The sequence below is a fragment of the Mustelus asterias genome, chromosome 22 (assembly GCF_964213995.1).
Source record: "Mustelus asterias chromosome 22, sMusAst1.hap1.1, whole genome shotgun sequence".
NCBI lineage: Eukaryota > Metazoa > Chordata > Chondrichthyes > Carcharhiniformes > Triakidae > Mustelus > Mustelus asterias.
Window position 1 is genome coordinate 21612240 of NC_135822.1, and position 23250 is coordinate 21635489.

The 23250-nt window shown below is 40.2% G+C and overlaps 1 protein-coding gene across 4 annotated transcripts in view; it reads left to right on the forward strand.

The window, feature by feature from the left end:
- The window catches only part of LOC144509904 (intermediate filament family orphan 2-like), a 53384-nt gene extending 40409 nt beyond the window's left edge, over nt 1-12975 (forward strand). For 2 of the 4 annotated variants that reach the window (XM_078238879.1, XM_078238880.1), the window contains exons 4-10: nt 775-915; nt 1732-1880; nt 6449-6569; nt 7129-7161; nt 7668-7757; nt 7943-8073; nt 9079-12975. In XM_078238879.1, coding sequence (XP_078095005.1) covers nt 775-915; nt 1732-1880; nt 6449-6569; nt 7129-7161; nt 7668-7757; nt 7943-8073; nt 9079-9184 — 771 coding nt within the window. In that variant the 3' untranslated portion in view covers nt 9185-12975. The remainder of the gene's footprint in view (nt 1-774; nt 916-1731; nt 1881-6448; nt 6570-7128; nt 7162-7667; nt 7758-7942; nt 8074-9078) is intronic. The other 2 variants (XM_078238882.1, XM_078238881.1) reach the window with 1 other exon arrangement.
- The last annotated feature ends 10275 nt before the right edge of the window (nt 12976-23250 follow it).

Below are 23250 nucleotides of genomic sequence, written 5' to 3' on the forward strand. Positions count from 1 at the left end.
ATGTAACATTGGATTGTTATTGTACCAGCTACTAACCACAGCATTAGGGCTCTCACAGCAGGTCATCTATTTTAATCTTGGTGAGTGTAGACATTTTTTCTGTGTCGGAGCCCTTTAATACTGTTGTTTTACTTGTGCTAGTCTGTGTACACTACTAAAAATGTCACTAACAACTGAAAGCAGGTGATGTTGCTTTGTAAAGCACTGCTGTTTCTCCAGGTCCCATGAAAACTCTCAACAAGTGAGAACAGATAATGGGAACATGAGTAATTGAGATTGGCTGTATGTAATACATTCTGCTGTCTGTTGACATGATCGTCTGTTGACATGATCGTCTGTTGGGGTAATTATTAAATCTGCCTCTTGATATTTGGAAAATAAACATTTTAAAATTAAATAGAATTGATAGTGCATTTTGCGCCTATATAAATGGAATTGTTGACTCTTCTATTTGACTTCTGAGGCACAATTGTTAGTGTGGTTTATGTTGGGGAGAAACAAAATGGTTCTGACCACGTTTGTTACTTTAAAATCAAAAATGCATACAGTGAACAGCAAAAACAAAGCTGCCAGTGTTTGTGTAATTGTTATACCCTTGTGAAATGCGCAATTTAAAAAAAAATGTTTGCTGTTGTCTTGTGCGAGTTTTGTTTGCATTGATTTGCCTTTGACTGCAGGAATTAATCAAAGTTATGAGAGTTTCACTTTACATCACCCGATCCAAAAGCATAGTTCATAAAACCTATGATAGAATTACCTTCTGTGCCGTTGCAGCAAATGTCTGACTTGGATACCAAGATTCAAGAGAAGGCGATGAAAGTGGATATGGATATCTGCCGGAGGATTGACATCACTGCCAAACTCTGTGATGTGGCACAGCAGCGAAACTCGGAGGATATGAGCAAAATGTTCCAGGTGAAAGAAAACAGCAATTGAAATTCAGTTTATATTCGTGGGAGTAAAGCCCTTTGATATTGGTGATTAGTAGGTTAACACAATCCCTGCCATGGAGTGATTTCAGATGTAATATATTTAATGAATAGCTCTCCTCAGACTGAGTTTCCTGTTTCACATGGCCTGTCTGCTTGGCAATCATTTATTACAGGAAAGGATCTGCAGAGCAATGTTTGCTGAGGCTTAAGAACTGGTCACCTGTTTTACAAATCATATCATTGTAAATTTAAATTCTATCTGTTCTATAGAATTTCTGAGAGAATTAGTTGGCAATTTAATCAGTAGATATGCCTTTCTCAGATGCGCTTAAATGAAAAATAGAATGATTCCAATTTTGTTTACAGTTTTAAAATATTAAATGAAAACTGATTTAATTACCTGTTGTTTCTGGTTTAGAGCCAGGTTTTCTCACATCTGAGTCGACTACAATGGTTCTTGCCTCAGCTGTCTCATAATTCTACCAATCTGTCTTTTCCTTGTGTCCTTTTTTTAAAAAAAAGTCAAATATTGAAATTAGATTAAACCCTCCTCCAAAGCATTATTTAATTTTCCACAATGTCATTAGTTCCAGCCCAGTCCCGTTGAGGTACAACTTGCCCATCTTGACAGATCCTGCCCAGAGCTGGTCCTAATGCCCCAGATATCAGAAGCCCTCCCCCATGCATCGTTTCTGCAGCCATATGTTAACCTACTTTATTTTGCTGCTCTTATACTCGATAGGAGTCACTACCTTTTGCGATCCTGCTCTTTTAACTTCATCCTGCTCTTTACCTTAAGGTGGCAACTGTCAGCAAAAAGAAAGAGAAGAAGCCAGCATGTGATGATGAGAGCTCAGAAACTGATGGGGATACCACACGGCACTCTGATGATGATGTCAGCACATCCCTCAATATAACTGATGAAATGAAGCGAATGCTCAATCAACTGTAAGTAAAATATTCCTCGGGTTACATTGTATTAAAAAAAAGTAGTTTATCTTTTATGACTAAACCAAAGTGGTTTTCCTATTGATCTTTGGTTATTAGCATGGGGAAGATGGTGAGGAGGAACATCCTTTGTGGTTATTTTAAAGCCTTATGAGTTCAATTAATTTAGTTCCATAATGTATTTAATTTTGGATTGCTTTGTGGGCAGGATGCGCAGGAGGATAATGGTTATTCTCAATTCAGGAATGCATCATTGATGCTACACTCTTCGAGATGCTTTACTAAATGTGACTAGTGCTGCAGCATGGAGATGTGGGTGTATTTTTGTACTGTGCTTTCATAGATGGGAAGATATATATGTAATTTTCTACTCACTAAATTCTATATTGGGGGCAAAAGTACAAATGAGTGAGGCAAGTGCCCAGCTGTGGAAAATAATTTTAAATCTGTGCCCTACAACCTTTCACAAAGGTTTATTTTTTTATGCTCTATCAAAACCCTTCATGATTTTAAATACCTCTATTAAATCACTCCTCAGTCTTCTCTGTGCTGAGCACAACATCTCAGCTTATTTAGTCTTCCCATTTGACTAAAGCCCTGCATCCCTTCTACCATTCTAGTAAACCTCCTCTGCATTCTCTCAAAGCCTTGACATCTTTACTAAAGTATGGTGCCCAGTTTGGGATGCAAGATTTCAGCTAGGTTATAACTAGTAGACATAGACATAGAACAGTACAGCACAGAACAGGCCCTTCGGCCCACGATGTTGTGCCGAGCTTTATCTGAAACCATGATCAAGCTATCCCACTCTCTATCATCCTGGTGTGCTCCATGTGCATATCCAATAACCGCTTAAATGTTCCTAAAGTGTCTGACTCCACTATCACTGCAGGCAGTCCATTCCACACCCCAACCACTCTCTGCGTAAAGAACCTACCTCTGATATCCTTCCTATATCTTCCACCATAGAACAGTACAGCACAGAACAGGCCCTTCGGCCCACAACGTTGTGCTGAGCTTTGTCTGAAACCCAGATCAAGCTATTTCCTCCCTATCATCCCGAAGTACTCCATGTGCCTATCCAATAGCTTCTTAAATGTTCCTAAAGTTTCTGACTCCACTATCCCTGCAGGCAGTCCATTCCACACCCCAACCACTCTCTGAGTACAAAACCTACCTCGGACATCCTTCCTATATCTCCCACCATGAACCCTATAGTTATGCCCCCTAGTTACCACTCCATTCAACCGAGGAAATAGTCTTTGAACGTTCACTCTATCTATCCCCCTCATCATCTTATAAACCTCTATCAAGTCTCCTCTCAACCTCCTCCGCTCCAAAGAGAAAAGCCCAAGTTCCCTCAACCTTTCCTCATAAGACCTACCCTCCAAACCAGGCAGCATCCTGGTAAATCTCCTTTGCACTCTTTCCAGTGTCTCCACATCCTTCTTGTAGTGAGGTGACCAGAACTGCACACAATATTCCAAATGTGGTCTCACCAAGGTCCTGTACAGTTGCAGTATAACCCCACGGCTCTTAAACTCAAACCCCCTGTTAATGAACGCCAACACACTATAGGCCTTCTTCACGGCTCTATCCACTTGAGTGGCAACCTTCAGAGATCTATGGATATGACTAGTGTTTGAAAGCTTCCTTGCTTTTGTAATGCGTGCCACTGTTAAAGCCAAGTATCCTGTATGCTTTTTTAAAAAATATAACATTCTCAACCTGTCCTGCCAGCATCAAGATTTGTGTGCATACACCCACTGATGTCCCTGCTCTTGCATCCCCTATAAAATTGTACACTTAGTTTAAATTGCCTTTCCTCATTCATCCTAAGGGTGATCTTGTGGCGCAGTGGGTAGCATTTCTGCTTCTGAACCAGATGCTCTGGGTTCAAGTCCCATCCCAGGACTTGATCACCCAGGAAGGTGGGTTCATAATGCGGCCAAACATGTTTCCAATCTGCAAATCTTTCCAACACACACATGGCAGGTGGTAAGAGCAGGAGAGACTCCTGGTCAGCCATATGATGGAAAGAAATTTGGAGCCTCTACCATCGCTATCCATAGCTGCAGAGTACAGCATGCATGTAAAAGTGCATCTTGCTGCAGGAACTCAAACTGCCTGAGTGATCTATAACACACCATTCATTCTACTAAAATACATCCCTTCACACTTCTATGTTAAATGCCAAGTGTCTGTCCATTTTATTAGTCTGTCTCCCTGAAGTCTGTTAACATCCTCATTTTCAAGTTTTGATCATCAAACATACCCAAGGCCAGGATATCAAAATGTATCAAAAAGAGCAAGGGTTCCAACACCAACCACTGGGTTGCACTCTTCCAATCCTCTAGTAGCATCCCCATATATACAAAAGATTATGGCCAGAATCTCCATAATGTTCACCCTTTCGTGCCTCAGTAGCCGAGGATACATCCTATTTAAGCTAGTTGACTTTTCTACTTTGAGGATTGACGACCTTTTAAATATTTCTCTCTCTCTGTTTTTATATTACTCCTTCATTTACTGCTTTGGCGGTATATTCTTACTGAAAACAAATGCAAAGTTTAGTACCTCAATCATGTCTCCACTTACACAAGAATATCTCACTTTTGGCACTTAAGCAGCCCTACCCTTTCTTTGACTACCCTTTTTAATATTGGTGTTTCTAAAAGACTTTTAGGTTCAAATTTTATGTTGGCTACTAATCTATTCACCTTTGGCCGCCCTCACAGTTCATTCTTTTAGATCTCTCTGCTCGGAATCATATTATTACAGTGCAGAAGGAGGCCATTTGGCCCATCGTGTCTGCATCAGCTCTCCAAATGAAAACTTCACTTGATGCCATTGCTCTCATCATCTTCCATTACTATATTCTTTTTTAAATGCTTAAATTCAACCTGCCTTCACCCACATTCAGGCAGTGAAGTTAATCACTTTGCTACATGAAATGTTTTTCTTCCCGTCACCACCACTATTATGAATTTAAACCTGTGCCCGCGCATTCTCCATTATTTCACAAATGAGAACTATTTCTCCCTATCTACTAGGTCCTGATCGCTCCTGATTTTGAATATCTCGATCAAATCTCCTCAACCTCCTTTTTTTCCAAAGGAAGACAGTACTGATTTTTCCAATCTATTTTTTATAAACTGAAGTTCCTCACCCCTGGAACCGTTCTCATGAATCTCTGTATTCTGCTTGGTTCTCTACTGTATTACGTACCTTTACAATTGTCATAAGCCTCCTAATTCTCATTTTAACCTCTTGGGATCTAGCTTTTGACCCCATCCTTTCCCCAGAACTGAAATGTCTACTCTAGTTCTTTTTTTGAATCCATCCCTTTCAATCACTTCCAAACAGTGGAAGAGCATCATACAGTGGTTGTTACTGGACTAATAATCTACTGTAACAACATGATCATTTTAATTTGGTTTTTAAAAATATGGAAATACAAAGCTGGTATTGTTAAATGTGATAATGAAGCTGTCAGCTTATCATCTGGTTCACATAGTGTTTCAGTAAAGGAAACCTGACCTTGCATCTGATCTGGCTTACAAATGCAAGCTTTGCCAACCACGCCCAAGAGCTAAGAATGGATGCATTATGAAAAACTGATGCAACATCCCTCAGTACATTGAAGATGAGAGTCACACACTTAGTTTTTCAAACCTTTGGGATTTGGCCAGAGTCCCTGAAAAATATCTGCAATAGGGCTCAGTCATCTGTCAATTCCTTCAAAATCCTGGACTGAAAATTATCAAAGCTAGGAGCTTTAACTGCTTTTGAGTTTCAAGAACCCTCTCGATATGTTTCCTTGTGATTTCAAAACATTTCACTCTAGATTTATGTTTAAACTGTGCCTCCAGTTCTGGTATTTCTCACCCCATTTCTTTTGTGAACCATGTTGAAAAATAATGGTTAAACAGTTCAATTTCTCCAACTTTAAAAACCATCCATTGTCCTTTTTTGTGGGCTAGCTTCCCTCTGCAGCTTTTGTTTACTGCTGACATTGATCGTTGTTTTACATTTCTACTTTGTTTCCAGCATTATTTTCCTCCAAATCCCTTCCTGCATAGCTCATTGCTTCCTGGCATTCCTGAGTATATTTATAATTTTTTGTTCCTTCTTCCTGTCCATTTCCTACACATTCAAATTTAGGAATTTTCTTCTTTCTCTCCCATGTCTTTCACAACATTCACAGCTAAAATGGTCTTATTATTTTATTCTACCCTAATGTTTTTAAGGGATAAATTAATCAAAACCAGAAACAATCCTTTCATTCTATTCCACGTCTTTTCTAGTACCCTTTTTGCCATTTCTAAAAAGCAGTCTTTTTGCACTTGATCAGCATGTTTAAAATTTAGCTTTTTTAAAAATTCTCTTCCTCTTGTTCACCCTGATTGTTGGAGTTATATATAGTACCAAATGTTGTCTTCTACTTTGTATATTATTCCCTGCTCTTGTTGATTCCTTGATGACTTCGGGAGCGAAGAAACCATTTGGAACACAAACCTGCATTACCCATTGTATATCTGGAATTTATCATTTGTGTTTCTTCCCAGGCGAGAGACATTTGACTTTGAGGACGACTGTGACAGTTTGAGCTGGGAAGAAAATGAAGAGACCCTACTGCTTTGGGAAGATTTTGCTGAGTACACGGCCATCGTGGAACCTCCAGCAGAGGTACTCCTATTTACAAGTGAATAATTCTGTGTATACTGGCAGACTAAGTGTGGAGCCTACCATACTCTGAATTTTAAGAGATGTCTCAAAAAGCTCTGACTAGGCTATAGTTCCACACTACATTTGGCTGTTATTCATTAGTGAAGCCTTTGTATAGAATGAATGTCTGCCCCAGAGATTCTGATTGAACTAGGGTAATATTTCCTCATGCTTAAGATCTCATTGGAATCATTGGTAAATTTAAAGTAAATAAGTAGTTTGCCCCTCTAAAATACATAAAGCAGAGAGAGTCCAGTACTGCCCTCCTTTTCCTTGCATCTTGAAGTGACCACTCTAACCCCAGATGCAGTATTTGCATGTGAGCAAGTCGTGTAATTTTGTTTTTTGACTCCTTGCATTATCTGCAATGTTGCTGTTAACCATTTCTCAGCTGATAAGGTAGTGAATAAGCTGTTATTCCTATCTGTCAGAGGTAGTGTGTTCGCGACCGTTAGAGTGGGCTGAATAACCTGGCCTCTATTTACCCAGCTTCTGATTTTTCTTTTCCCTCCTCCTCCAGGCTACCTGGATGGCACATTATGTGGAGACTACAGTAAGTACTAGCCTGTACTCCCATGAAATCTATATCTGAGTGGTGTAACACTGCCAGTTATGGGTAATGTAATTCCATCTTCAGTGGTGCTTGCTGCCTTAGTGTCGGCCATAATACAGGATGTGCCCTCTCCCCTCTTCAATGGTCCCGGTATCTCTGGACAAATTTGGCGGCAGAATTAGAGGCAGGTTATAGATGGAGAGGGGAATCATTTTGATCCCAAAGGTGTTCATTCACCTGAGGTCTTGGTGCTAAATCTCAGTTGTGTACAAAGAATGTACACAATCAGTGGCAATAACTGCAATCATATCTGTCAGCCTGAAAGAGGTGTTTTCTTTGCAGAAGTGATTCGATAATGGAAGCTTTGCTTTTCTGTTGCTCATGCTGATCTCGAACTTTGTGAAGGGTCACTTATTAATGTTCATCTAGTCTGGTCTCAAACAGAGGGGATTATTCTTATTTATAGATATTGAAGAGTTAAAAATGTATTAATGTTTTACTCAAAGGATGAAACATTGGAAACTGTGATCAAAGAAACGGAATCACTCTTCAAAACTAGGGAAAAGGAGTATCAGGAAACCATTGACCAAATAGAGGTGAGATTTATTTCAGTATACATTACACAGTGCCTCATAAATGTTAATTTTAAAACAATCTCGTGCTTTGCATCCACTTCACCACTGCCTATTTTTTTTTCTCACTCAATGTATGAGTTGCCTCCTCTTCCACCCCTCAACCCACTGATCGTGCTTCACTGTAACTATATCTTCTTTTGGTTTAGCTGGAGTTAACCAGTGCCAAAAGCGATATGAACCGCCACCTCCATGAATACATGGAAATGTGCAGCATGAAGCGTGGCCTCGATGTGCAAATGGAAACCTGTCGTCGGCTCATTAAACAGTCAGGAGGCAGGTAAGAGAGCCCATGATAAACTTCTCGGACTTTTAAAAATCTCTCCAACCTTACTAAGGAAAGGAAATTGCTACACATTTACTTGTGCACAGTATTCAACTCAACATTAATCTGATCTAGCTGTTTTTAGATCTGACATCGTGATGTTTTAATGCGGAGGTCAGTGGTGGGAATGTTTCAGCAGGAGTTGGATGGTTTCTCTAACATTGCCCACCCAAGTTTGCAATAGTTGGAGTGAGGTGTCTGGCAACGAGCTCAGTTTTTCTTTTGCGCCCTTCGGCTCACAAGCCTTGTACCATAATTTTGCTATGCGCAAGCTGATAACAGCATGGCGAGGGCATGAGGCATCTGGGACATCAGTGAATAGGACCGACTTTCTAAATCCTTCACCAGTGAAATTTAAGAATTGAGAAAGAAACTGAGGAACGGTTGAGGCAAAAAAGAGTTAATTAGTCCAATCATGGAAAAAGAATAGAAAGGAAAAGAAAGATCGGATTGAGGATGAAAAGAGACAAAGGAGAATGTACTAAACACAACTTCCTGTGCAGATCCTATAAGTTAACAAAAATAATGGGGGGAGTGAGGGCATGATGCTGTTTGTGGGAAGTAAATGGCAGAGCAATGTAATTTGCCAAGCAAGTTCTGGAGATTTGCAATTCATGGCATCTCTCAATCAGTTCAACCTGTTGGCCAAATTGTGCATGCAAGTAACCACGCATGTCATTCTATTATGGCTCTGGAATGCACTGCCCGAAAGGGTGGTGGAAGCAAATTTCAGTAGTAACTTTCAAAAGGGAATTGAATTAATATTTGAAGGGAGAAAAATTATCGGGATATGGGGAAAGAACTGCAGAGTAGGAATAATTTGATAGCTTTTTCAAAGAACCAATATCAGTTGAATGGCCTTCTCCTGCTCTGAGATTCTATGATCTCAGAGAATGATTTTGTGTCCAGTTAACTTTTAATGATTAATTTGAGACTTCCTTTTCTCTATCTACCCAACAGGAAATCTCCATCATTCAGTTCTGCAGCAAGCAGTGACTCAGGGAACACAGATGAAATCACTGATGAGTTTGAGCGAGATGGTGAAGGCGATAGTTCTGTGAGCTGATGAATGGATACATGTGACTCAACCTGCCTGTACCTACAGCAATTACCTTTTAACCCTATTTTTGCTAGGGTGCAAAGGGCTTTTTACATGTACATATAGTCAAGCCCTGAGCATTGGTGTTGTACAGAACAGTACCATCAGACAGAAAAACATTGAGGACTCCCAACTGGTGCAGAAACCCACCGTGATGTTGACTACTATGCAAGTGGCTTGCCTTATACATCAAGAGCCTTCACCTCCCTGGGGGAGATGAACTCTGCAGCATTTCTGAAAGAGAACAAAGTGTCTTTTGAAATGCATGTGGTAGCTGTTAATAATTGTAGAATGGGTTAAATAAGTGGTTTATTTACTTGAGTGTTCATGTTATTTGGTAGATGGGATCACTGGCCATTTTGGGTTTCTACAGGTCTTTGATGTAAACAATTTGAATCTGATTAAACTGCTGTAATCACATAGCAATCGCTGAAACAGTTTGGACTGTTTGGCATGGTCAATTCATTCTGCACTGAAAGTTATGAACGTAAACCTCGATTGTCTTTATCCTCTGTAAACTGATGCTGCTAAAGGGCTGGATTATTGTGACCTGTGCAGAATCATTGTTTCATTGGGCTGTATTTAATATCTCAATACTGCCAGTGTTGTATTTGGGCATAAGTTATCATAGAAGTTGTGTAGGGTGCTGCTCTTTTCTGAACAATTGGATTACATTTATAAATTGGAAACTAGATAATTTATCTGATTGCTTAACCATTATTCCCACAAGATCAAATTCGGCACAACCGTGATATAATCTAGAACACCTTGATTTTTTCTGAATTGTTGGGCTTCATTTCTTTGCCATGTGGCCCCAGAAAGAAGCTAGATGGAATCTGCCTTAAAGTTGAACAGAATAGAAATATATGGGATTAAATGATCCTGTGACCATGAACAATTGATAACTTTGGTGCTTCTATTCCGTAAATTTGGCATTTAATATCAATTGCAATCCTTGGAATCCTTTTGCAATTCAGTTTTAAACAAAACATACCTCAACGATCCTGATTGACAGGAGATGTTATTTATGGATAACAATAGTTTTTAACGTGTGTTCTAATAGATTATCCATTAACCAGCAGCAACTTCACATGAGAAGATCCAGAACCAGGCAACACCACGGACGTCTGAGCTTTGAGCCTTGGTCTCGCAAGCAGGATGTTCCTGTCACAGCACTTTTATTCCGTCCACAAGTGGTGATACTTGGCACAGAAATGTTATTTACTTGCTGTCTTTTGCCCCATATCAGTTTAGCACACACAATAGCTCAGTTTGTAAAGCAGGCACTTGATTGCTTGTAATTGCATTACCTGGGGTGTATCAGTGTTAAAATGAGGGGGCTTCTATGTTGCCCATGCTGGAATCTGACCATGGTGTAGAATATGTTGTCATCAGTAACACCCTGACTTAGAGTCATGGAGTTGGAAATATTGACAAAAAACTGCTGTTATTAACTTTAAAAATTATTGCATATATTTGTTTTTTTAAAGTGCCCTGCACCTTACTGTTTGAATTTTATATATTTTCTCAAATTCTTTAGCAAATCAGTTTAATAACTAACCTCCCATCAGGCTTCATATCCACTAATTTTGAGATGCTGTTTAGTTGGTTTATTGCAGCAGCTTGGTAACCAAGCCTCTGATTTATATCCATCTTAATTTTTTTTGTGGGAATGTCTCAACTGCTTTAGATTTTTATCAGCATGTGGTCATCGGAAGACAATTTCAGTGACTGGGTGAAGTTCTGGGAATGAAGGTTCTATTTTTGTACATACTCAAAAAACCTGTCTAAAGCTATAGCTAGAAAGGAGTAAGTGTTCTGTAGAGAACAATCCCTGAAGCCAGTTATTGCTCGTTATACTCCCAATTTCAAATAGCTAAAGAACTCCTTTCTCTCAACTACATTTTAATGACGATATACATTAGTGTAGGACTGACTGGTGTAGTCAGTTTTAAATGCTGTCCTACCACCCATACATTCTGCTTCAAATTTATTATCTCAGGCCATAATATGGTGGTTTTAAAATAAGTAAAGTTGGCACTGATGCTGCAGTAGGGGAACTTTGTAAGTAAAGGAAGAATTGCTCTGGCTCAGCAGAAAGAGCTTTACTCTGCATCTGAGTCGTTCTGCAGTTGCCCAAGGAATAATGCCTATGCTGGTGCCAAAATGAAAAAAAAAGTTTAACTTATAAATCCCTCATCTTGACAACCACTGAATTTTAAGAACGTGAAATTACCCATTAAGCCTGTTCCTTGTATAAAGTGTAAATGGTAGCTAGAATTAATAAATCTATAATTTACCCATTCTGTTGTGGAAGTACTGTATTTGCATTGGATGCTTGAATTGAATGGAGTATAACTGGAGAAAAGACCCACTGCGGCTTTTATGGTCAATACCTGTGAATAGGACAGCTGGCTTTTCCAAGCATGGATGTTTTGACAATCCAGGAGAGCAAAGTACTTCCTCCTTTAATCTTCTAACTATTAGTGTACCCAAGTGATCTGTCTTCATTAAAATTTAGATCTTAAAAATTGGCAATTGGGTGACAGTTTTCACAGTCAAAGCCTTTATCCAGTGTGGTTGGTTCTGGTGAAACACTAAATTAAACTTTGTAACAATGTCACTCTTGGCCAATGTGCTTTGTTTAGTTGTCTTTTCAAAGACTGAACCATTTACCTGTGAGCAGAGCAAAGATCGGTGAAAACTGATGGTCAAAAACAAATGGATGTTTTAACTGAAGTCTTAATGCTGAGCTGGCCTGTTGTGGGTCTCCGACCTGTCCTCTCCTGAAGCCAGTCCACCGAATGGGATAATGTCCTATCTTATTTCCCTGGGGAGTTAGGTTTGGCAATTTGACAGTATTGTAAATAGTTTAAATACTTTTATTTAAATGAACATGCATTGGATCCCAGAATGTTAAATGTATCTGCTGAAATGGTTACTTGATGAGGCAGAGATTGTGTGGTGTTGTTTTGGTATCTAATCGGGATGCGGATTACACGAATCTCTTGTTCTCTCAAAACTCTGAAAATAAATTCCATACACTCCATTTTTTGCTTTGGTCATGGTGGTCTGTGCAGTTAACGAAAGACTTGGGGACGACTGCATGTTTAATGGATTTGATTTGGCAATTTGTGCCCCCTCCCACACTGGGTGCAATTTACTTCGTGACTACAACTGGCTCTCCGTGGTTGCCTATATTTTTTAAAAGTTCGTACCCATGGCAAGGGTGGCTTTGATGTGGTTATTAAATCGATTGCTTTGCGGAACTTTGTTTCCTCGTTGGCAAGGCTGCTCAGAGTTAATGTGAAAAGGGATTAGATGCAACAAAGTAATCTGACTGCTGTTTTCTTGTCATTTAAAAGATGCTAACATTTCAGTTTTATTTCTTTGGATATTTGTAACGACAGAGAAACACGATCTCCAATTGACTGCTGAGCAAGAACTGAAATGTCGATAACGCACGCTAATTCTCGTGGCTGTCGCCACCATGTGGCGATGTATAAATGGTAACCTGGAGTTTTCTAATGCATTAACTCGGCACCAGCCATTTTATTTATAATCCCCAGTATATTGTGCAAACGTGGATGTGAGCTAATTTATTTTATAAGTGTGAATGGGACTTGCTTCACTGACTGTCAGTCATGGTGGGGTCCCATAAAGGTATATCAAAGGTGCAAAACTGTCAATTTATTCTCGGTTAATACCTGTATGGAATTAAACTGCAAAAAGGTCGCAATAAAGTGGATGATTAATTTACCTCGTGTTTGCAGACACTGCAGCTTTCTATTATCAGGCGGTCATGACGCTGGGTGGGAAAAGTAACATTTCCCATGTGTGCAATTTCTGGTGTCCGGTTACAGTCGCTCTTCAGTACTGGGTTTGACGCCGTTAGTTGGATTACGCTTGCCCTTGTGCTGCAACATTTCTGCATCGATTTTGTGCCTGTGGCTGTATTGTAATTTTTTAATGTGTTTTTTTTCAAAAACAAAAAGAAACAGCTGCCGCTAAATTTCTGCCGTGTTGAATGGATCACACTGGACATTATAATTTGTATTGGACTTGGCCAGTTACCCTCGAAAATATGTGTATTGGGGGAAAAGCCAGTGAGAAGGAGCAAATGCTACATTTTCTCAGCAAATCCGTGTCTGCGTGGGTTTCCTCCGGGGCATTCCGGTTTCCGCCCACACTCCAAAGATGTGCGGGATAGGTTGATTGGCCATGCTAAATTGCCCCCTTCGTGTCAAGGGTAAATTCGTGGGGTCACAGGGATAGGGCCTGGGTGGGATTGTTGTCGGTGCAGGATCGATGGACCTAATGGCCTTCCTCTGCACAGTAGGAATTCTGTGATTCTAAATCTGGCAACCATCCTGTGGGGATCTTAAATCACTGGAATTGCCTTGTCCCCGCTGAATTGTATTCAATTGAATATTGAGTTATGATCAATATCCTGCGAACACGTTAATGTGTTCTGATAGTAAATGCCCAACATTGAAAGGTTAGAAATATAAAAAGTGTGTCCTTGTCTTGCCATCTCCTACCTCGTTTACTGCTGTAAATATGTGATGCAAAACGTGCTGCTACACATTAATAGAGGCTGAACGGACGGCAAACCTGGAAAAATAATCAATGGCCAGCTCTCATAGATGGTTTTAAACTTTTCTGTGTGGGGAACCCTGCTCCCATTTCTATCCACTTTTGTGATTGAAGACTTTCATTCATTTTTTTAAGTCTTAATTATATGGACCAATGGAGAACAAAGGATTTGCGGACACTAATTTGGAAGCCAATGGTTTTTATGGGGGGGCGGGGGGAACAAAAGAGAAACTACAACAAATGTTGTAAACTGCATAAATGTCGAAACTGATAACATTATCAAATTCTATTTAATCTGTACGTGCCAATCATCTCATTCAAATTAGACAAAAATACATCTGAGTTTGGGTTCTGATTCTAACCAGGAGCCAAGATGAAATCTATTCATTGCCCTATTTAAATACCGATGCCATGTTTTGGAAGCACACTTCCTCTTGAAAGATGACGATTTTAGCAAAATACAACGAGGACAAATACAAAAGATACAAACTTTGCAGGGCAACAGAGTGCAAAACTGGTAGGGACAGATTGAAATCACATTACCAAACAATATTGGCTGAGCTTCCTTCAGAGATTCGTAGAAGAAACAGTAGGTTCTTTTGCACAGAACAGAAGTGTTTTATTTTCTTAAATAACACAAGACAGAAAGGTGCCACTTGTAGAATCTGGATGAGAGCCGTCTGCTCTGCTGCTCGGGTAATGCTGTTCTGTATCTTGACTCCATATCTTTCATACCTTTACGGAACAAAAATGTATCCATTTAGTTGTGCAAATTTTGTTTTGCTCCTGATTCTAACTGCTGAACTTTTTGGGGTGACTTCTAGATTTCCCCTCCCTTTTACTGCCTTGTTTCTTTGAATCACCCATAAATGATCTAGCTCTAATTTTAAGGTTATGCTTCCTTGCTTGGGACTTCCCTGCCCACCAGGGAAAATCAATCCTCCTTTAATCATTGTAAATACCTCCGACATCTTTAATCTATACTCTAGTAAATACAAGCCTAGCCTATGTGACTTGTCCTCCATTTAATCCTCCAAACTTAGTATTGGTCTAGTGCAGCTATGCAGCACTCCCTCCATAACCAATGTATATACTTTCAAAAGGTCCAGTGCTTCACCAGTTGGAAAATACTGATCTGTCCATGTTGTGTCCAAGTGGATGACTTCACAATTTCCATCATTGAACTCTTAGTTTTCGACAACTTGCTTTATTATGTCCCTTTGTAATTTATGAACACATCAAAATTAATGCAGGTTAATTAGACAAGTCAGTATGGATTTATTAAAGGCAAATCATGTTTGACTTAATTGCATTCTTCGAACTTCAAAATAATGGAGAAGATTAAGTGGACTTTCAAAAGGTGTTTGACAGTGAACTGTGTAATAGATTTGTAAGCATAATTAAAACCCATGAGATTAAAGGATGGTGGTGTGGATTTTAAATTGGCCAAGGTACAGAAAGAAGCATATTGGTGATCAATTGTTTTTCAGAATGGAGGAAAGCATATATATTCCCTGGGAGTTGGTGTCAGGGCTACCACTTGCATTAATTGCATGAACCTGGGTATACAAGACATAATTTCAAAGCCTGCAGATAAGATGGAACCTGGAAATTTAGCAAATAATAAGGATCATGACACATTTGGCAAAATGGACATACTGGTGAAATGGGTAGAAAAATGGCAAATAAAATGTAACGGACAAATGTAAAGTGATATATTTTGGTTGGAAGATTGAGAGGCAATATATACTAAATTATGCAACTTTAAAATGGGTGCAGAAACAGAGACTCAGTGTACATAAATCCTTGAATATGGCAGAACAGATTGAGAAGCCTATTAAAGCACATTGGATTCTTGGCTTAATTAAGAATGCAATCAGAATACCATTTCTCTGATAGCTAAAGTGGAACCAGTATATTTAGATTTTCAGAGGCCATTCAACAAGGTGGAATAAGAAAATTTGTGAAAGGTGACGGGCTTGTGGTTGATAATATTAGTATAAGTAAAAGATAGAAAATGGTGGGAATAAATGGGTCATTTTTGGGTTGACGGGTGCTGCAAGGATCAGTGTTGAGGCCTCGGTTATTTACAATCTCTGTTGTGGCTTAAATTATGGGACAGAATGAAAACTTGAGGGTAGAATGCTATAGAAGGGAAAGTGAGCTATGTGAAGAAATCACAAAAGTGACATAAAAAGAAACAGCTTCTAGTGGCAGAAGGGCTGTTAACCTGAGGACATAAAGTCAAGGAAATAAGCAAATGAACCAGAGGTAACATGAATTTTATGCAGTTTGTTTTTGTGATCTGGATTGCATCTCCTGAAAGGATAGTGGAAGTAATTTGATAGTGTGATGATTTGTGCTTTGAGAAATGCCCTGCATTTTCTTTTTGTGCAGTGTCCCCTATTGGACCAGAATGAACCCGGGGGAGTATTCTGAAAGAGGGTTAATTGGTTTCCTCATTTATAACAATTGGGTTTCAAGAAATGTCCAGGTGACCCAAGGCTGCCAGGATGAAAAGCTAAAAATCAAAGAGTAAACAAAAAGCTAATAGCAATGGTTTCAGCCTTTTTGCTGACAGGCAGTTCCGGACGCAGAATTGGTGTGAGAGTGGAAACAAGCCAGGCTCCCCACAATTGGATGCTTTCTGTTAGAATAGATCCGGGTGTTGAAACAAAACTGAGAGAATACAGCAGAAACCATGATATACAATTGGAAAGGACATGGAACTGAAGATGGGAAGAACAAGCGATTCTGGATTGGACAAGACACACTGCAGCTGATTGTATTGTCAGGATCAACTGCACCATCAAAAGGGATCAGAGAAAAGCGTCTCTGGATTTTGTGTCATCAGGGCAATCATGACCCAAGTGAGAGAGGATTCACATATGTGCACTTTGTTGATATTAACTGTTTCCAGGGACTTTGGGTGGAATACAGACGCTGCTGAATGTGACTATCAGACAGAAACAATTGAGTGGGAAGTTCAAGTTCCTACATAACAGTGACTGAGGTTGCACATGATGCCACATTTGTGTGGGAAAGGATGCAAACACGTGTAACTATGCAAGGCATATATTTGTATTGACCAAAGTGAAAGTTACTCTTTTACTTGAAATATCTTTCACCTGTTAATATTTGAATTATTTTGGTTTTAGGTGGTTTCTTGTAGTAAAAGTTTTAAAGTGAAATCCTGTAATTTGATTTTCTTTCACTTAGTGTTGTGGAGATTCCTTTTCTTTTGACAAGTATTGGCTCAATGGAAATCTCAACACCGGTAACTTTGAAGTGGGATTTGGATAATACTTAAAGGGAGCTTTTTTCACATGGTGACAGAAGGAGTGGGACAAACTGGATAGCTGTTTCAATGAGCCATCACATGGGCAAAATAGCTGTCTCTTGTGCTCTTTCGTTGATATATGCATAATACAGATTCTTAGGGGGGCATCACTAGTTACATCCTACCAATTTGAGTGTATCCATTATCCATACACTCCATGAACTGAAATGGGTAAAAGGTGGAGACATACACAGAAAGATAGAATCAGGAGTTGGTCCTTCAAGCTTGTTCTGCCATTCATTATGATCATGGCTGATATTCAATACCCTGATCCCACCTTTTCTTCCCACCCCCATATCCCTTGACCCCTTTAGCCCCAACAGATGTATCTAATTCATTCTTGAAATCACACAATGTTTTGGCCTCAACTACTTTCTGTGGGAGTGCATTCCACAGATCGGGTGAAGTTGAGCATTGTTACAGTGGTCAAAATTGGCCAGCCTTGTGTGAGGAAGTTCATCTTGGGTTAAAATGTGACATCAAATTTGAGAATAGAACTCTTCTTCTCAACGTGTTGTCCGGGAGAGAGATGGAGTCAGTCACTAGAGAACAGAGAGCAGTGAGGACCTAAAAACAATGGCTTCAATCTTCCCATTATTCACTTGGAAATCTCTGTTTCTCTGGTACTAGATGTTAGATAAGCAGTTTATAATTTAGGAACATCAGAGGAGCCAAGAGAGGCGGTGGTGAGCTAGACCTTGGTGTCAGTAACGTACATATAAAAACTAATGCTGTGCCTTTGGATGATGGTGCTGAGAAGAAGCAGGTAGATGCTTAACAGGAGGGAGCTAATCATTGGGAGACACCAGATGTATTGGTGCAGGGGGAAAGAGAAGCCATTGCAAAGTGATATTCTGGTTATCGTTTAGATTAGAATGGAACTATGAGGGCAGTCCCACCCAGCTGGACATCAGTAGAAAGGCATTGAAAGAGGATGATGTGATCAACAATGACAAAGGCTGCCATTGAACAAATAAGGGCTATAAGGGAAAGTTTACTTTTATCATGGTCACATCGGATGTTATTTATGATTTTGAGAAGAGCTGTTTTGATCCTGTGGCAGGATTGAAACCTGATTGGAAGGATTTGATGTGGAGATGCCGGCGTTGGACTGGGGTAAGCACAGTAAGAAGTCTCACAACACCAGGTTAAAGTCCAACAGGTTTATTTGGTAGCAAATACCATAAGCTTTCGGAGCAATGCTCCTTCGTCAGATGGAGTGGTCTCTGTTCTCAAACAGGGCACAGACACAGATCAAATTACAGAATACTGATTAGAATGCAAATCTCTACAGCCAGCCAGGATGGACTTCCAGCAAAGAATGAATGTGCAAGGCAATGATGCATTCAAGGATTTTGGAGATGAAAGGAACCTGTAGATGGTTCAGAAATTACAAGGACAGAGAGGTTAAGGTTTGTTTTTTTTTTGAGAGGAGTGGTGACAACAGATTTAAAGGAGAGAGGGACAAAACCTGAACAGATTGTTGTTTACAATATATGCTACCAGAAGGGCCAGAGGTGGAAGTTGGGTGATGGGCAATTTAGTGGGAATAGGATCAAGTGAACAAGAGATTGGTCTCATGGATAACTAGAGCTCCGAGACAGCATGAGGGCAGTGTAATGATACTGTGCCTTTTAGAAACATATTCATTTAATGTTTCTTGTAAGTGATATGTTTGGAATTCAGCTGTTTTAGAACATAGAAAAACTACAGCACAAACAGGCCCTTCGGCCCACAAGTTGTGCCGGTCATGTCCCTACCTACCTAGGCTTATAAATAGACTTATCTATAACCCTCAATCCTACTAAGTCCCATGTACTCATCCAGAAGTCTCTTAAAAGACCCTATTGAGTTTGCCTCCACCACCACTGACGGCAACCGATTCCACTCGCCCACCATCCTCTGAGTGAAAAACTTACCCCTGACATCTCTGTACCTACTCCCCAGCACCTTAAACCTGTGTCCTCTCGTAGCAACCATTTCAGCCCTGGGAAAAAGCCTCTGAGAATCCACCCGATCTATACCTCTCAACATCTTGTAAACCTCTATCAGGTCACCTCTCATCCTTCGTCTCTCCAAGGAGAAAAGACCGAGCTCCCTCAACCTATCCTCATAAGGCATACCACCCAATCCAGGCAACATCCTTGTAAATCTCCTCTGCATCCTTTCTATGGCTTCCACATCCTTTCTGTAATGAGGCGACCAGAACTGGGCACAGTACTCCAGGTGGGGTCTGACAAGGGTCTTATAAAGCTGCACCATTATCCCCCGACTCCTAAACTCAATCCCTCGATTGATGAAGGCCAGCACACCATACGCCTTCTTAACCACCTCCTCCACCTGCGAGACCCATTCAGTTTTACACTGCCGATTTGTCTGCACAGGCCGTTCACATGCTGAGAATGCAGTCTAATGATTGATTTTGGCTAAGGATGTGTTTTGCTTTAATCTGATTTATGCATTTTTGTTTATTTTGCCTTTTCCCCTGGTGCTTCAGAGTAGGGTTTTGATTAGGTTGATTGACAGAGGCAGAGTCATGTGAATGGGTGAAGCTGAGCTTGCTGGGAAAACAACAGTTCTCTTTCATTTTAAAAGTTTCTGTCTGGTCCTGAAAGAAGCAAGAGATGTCATTCTGTCTCTCTTGAGGCTGCTACTTGGGGCTGTCAGAAGACAGGTGTCTCTCTCTATCTCTCTCTCAAAAGGCTCTAGGACTGTTAACAAGTATAAGCACGTAAGCCCTGGGGGTTTGGTAACTGATTCTGAAGTCTATAAGAGAAATATTGTTTGAATTGGAACTAATAGAGCTAGTTTGGCAGTTAAGATTTGTATCTAGTCATGTTTAAGTATTTCAATGGTAAAAGCTAAACTAATTTGTTATATTTAAACTGTATTGTTAATTAAAGTTTTTTTTGTTTTGATAAAAGGTTCTCAGTGTATCAACAGAATTACACCTGGAGTGAAACACATTATCCCCTCATTAATACCAAAATAGAAAAACTATTCGGGTCCTGTTGGGCTTCATAACATACTTCTGAGGTTTCTACTCTGGTACCTTAACAGTAGATAGGAGAGAAACTAGAGAAAGATGCAAATTTAAGGTTAGGGTAGGGGCTAATAAGTGAGAATAAGGAATTCTAAAATGGAAAAGTGATGAGAATAACAATTCTGTGTAAAGTGGGAAAAAAGTGTGAAGTAGACTAGCTTTACATAAATAATATAAGCAAAGGCAGGCTAACTAAACCAACAAATATTGCATTTTAAGGATGTTGGGGTTAGTAGTGTAGGACTGGAAAAACAATACCACACACACAATGTTGTAGAGAGTCACAACAGCATTTGAGAGAAGTCGACATGAAGATAGTGCCAAGGCAGGGCTATTCTTTGGAGATGTATAATTGTGTGTTAACAATGAATGATTTATGTTCAACCATCCAGACACCAAACAACTTTATAACTTGGTGGCAGCAAGTGTAGGATCCTGAAATCCCCAAACAGTGCAAAATCTCAAAGGTGAAGACAACGCGGGAGGGAGAGCTGTGTTTGAAGCGAATACTCGAGAGAATATCACACTGAGAAGATGGAGAACAAAGTAGCATAGAAGGAAAGATAAGTGACTACCCAAAGGCTGGAAGGAAGGGTTAGAACAAGAGTACCTGGAGCTCTCAAACAAAAACTCTAGCTTCCTGTCAGTAAAATGAGGACTCTGGATAGACCTATCAAGTAAATATTGATTAGTGGGAAGCCTTTAAAAGCAAACAGAGGACAACTAAAAAAGCAATAAAGGGGGAGAAGAAGAAATATGAGTGTAAGCTAGCTAGTAATATAAAAGATAGGAAGAGGATTTTTTTTTTCAATATATAAAAGGTAAGAGAGAGGCAAAAATAGCCATTGGACCACTGGAAAATGAAGCTGAAGAGGTAATAATAGGAAACAAAGCAATGGCAGAGGAACTGAATAGTTACTTTGCATCAGTCTTCACGGTGGAAGACACCAGTGGGATGCCAGAACCCCAGGAGAGTTGGGACACAGGTGAGTGTAGTGGCCATCACGAAGGAAAAGGTTCTGGGAAAAGTGAAAGGTCTGAAGGTGGATAAATCACCTAGACTGGATGGGCTACACCCCAGGGTTCTAAAAGAGATAGTTGAGGAAATTGTGGAGGCATTGGTGGTGATCTTTCAGGAACCACTGGAGGCAGGGAGAGTACCAGAGGACTGGAAAGTAGCTAATGTAACATCGCTGTTTAGGAAGGGAGCGAGGAAGCAGACGGGAAATTATAGGGCGGTTAGCCTGACTTCGATCATTGGCAAGATTTTAGAGTCCATTATTAAAGATGAGATCGCAGAGTACTTGGAAGTGCATGATAAAGTAGGACTGAGTCAGCACGGCTTTGTCAAGGGGAGGTTATGTCTGACAAATCTGTTAGTTATTTGAGAAGGTAACAAGGAAGTTAGATAAAAGAGAACCAGTGGATGTGATTTATTTAGATGTCCAGGAGGCCTTTGACAAGGTGATGCATAGGAGACTGTTAAATAAGTTAAGTGCCCATGGTGTTAAAGGTAAAATCCTGGCACGGATAGAGGATTGGTTGACTAGCAGAAGGCAGACAGTGGGGATAAATGGGTCTTTTTCAGGATGGCAGCTGGTGACTAGTGGTGTGCCTCAGGGGTCAGTGCTGGGACCATAACTTTTCACAATATACATTAATGATCTGGAGGAAGGAACTGAAGGCACTGTTGCTAAGTTTGCAGATGATGCAAAGATATGTAGAGGGACAGGTAGTATTGAAGAAGCAAAGGGGTGCAGAAGGACTTGGACAGATTAGGAGAGTGGGCAAAGAAGTGGCAGATGGAATACAGTGTGGAAAAGTGAGGTTATGCATTTTGGAAGGAGGAATGGAGGCAAAGACTATTTTCTAAATGGGAAAATGCTTAGGAAATCAGAAACACAAAGGGACTTGTGTTTGACTTGGGAGTCATTGTTCAAGATTCTCTTAAGACTAACGTGCAGGTTCAGTCAGCAGTTAGGAAGGCAAATACAATGTTAGCATTCATGTTGAGAAGGCTAGAATACAAGAGCAGGGATGTACTTCTGAGGCTGTATAAGGCTCTGGTCAGACCCCATTTGGAGTACTGTGAGCAGTTTTGGGCCCCGTATCTAAGGTGCTGTCCTTGGAAAGGGTCCAGAGGAGATTCACAAGAATGATCCCTGGAATGAAGAGCTTGTCATATGAGAAACTGTTGAGGACTCGGTCTGTACTCGTTGGAGTTTAGAAGGATGAGGGGGGATCTTATTGAAACTTACAGGATACTACGAGGCCTGGATAGAGTGGACATGGAGAGGATATTTCCACTCGTAGGAAAAACTAGAACCAGAGGGCACAACCTCAGGCTATAGGGAAGATCCTTTAAAACAGAGTTGAGGAGGAATTTCTTCAGCCAGAGAGTGATGCATCTGTGGAACTCTTTGCCGTAGAAGGCTGCGGTGGCCAGGTCGTTGAGTGTCTTTAAGACAGATAGATAGGTTCTTGATTAATAAGGTGGTCAGGGTTATGGGGAAAAGGCAGGAGAATGGAGATGAGAAAAATAACAGCCATGATTGAATGGCAGAGCACTCGATGGGCCGAGTGGCCTAATTCTGCTCCTATGTCTTATGGTCTTATTGATGGCCCCAGTAAACAAGAAATTGTTTGGAAGGAAAGAGCAAAGACCGATGGTCCCCTTATACTTTGAGGCTTCCAGGCAATAGGACAAAGGACATATCACACAGACTTAGAAAAGGCTGTGCGAAGAGAGGGATAACAATTGGTCATCGTGCTCCATGTGGAAGTCAATGATGCAGATGAAGTGAGGCTTGGGCACAGGATATCATGTGGTAATCTCCGGATTACCTCCCCAGTCATGCACTAGAACAGAAAAGCAGTAAGATTTAGGAAATCATTGCGTGGTTAAAAACTCTGCTGTACCTCTTTTTAAAAAAATATTATTTTTCTTCCACCACCCCTCCTCTGCTACACATCTTCTCTAAAAAGTATTATACCTGTGGTTTTCTACTCTTCTGCCAATGTTGAATCCATTCCTAACATTTTGGCTGAATCTCC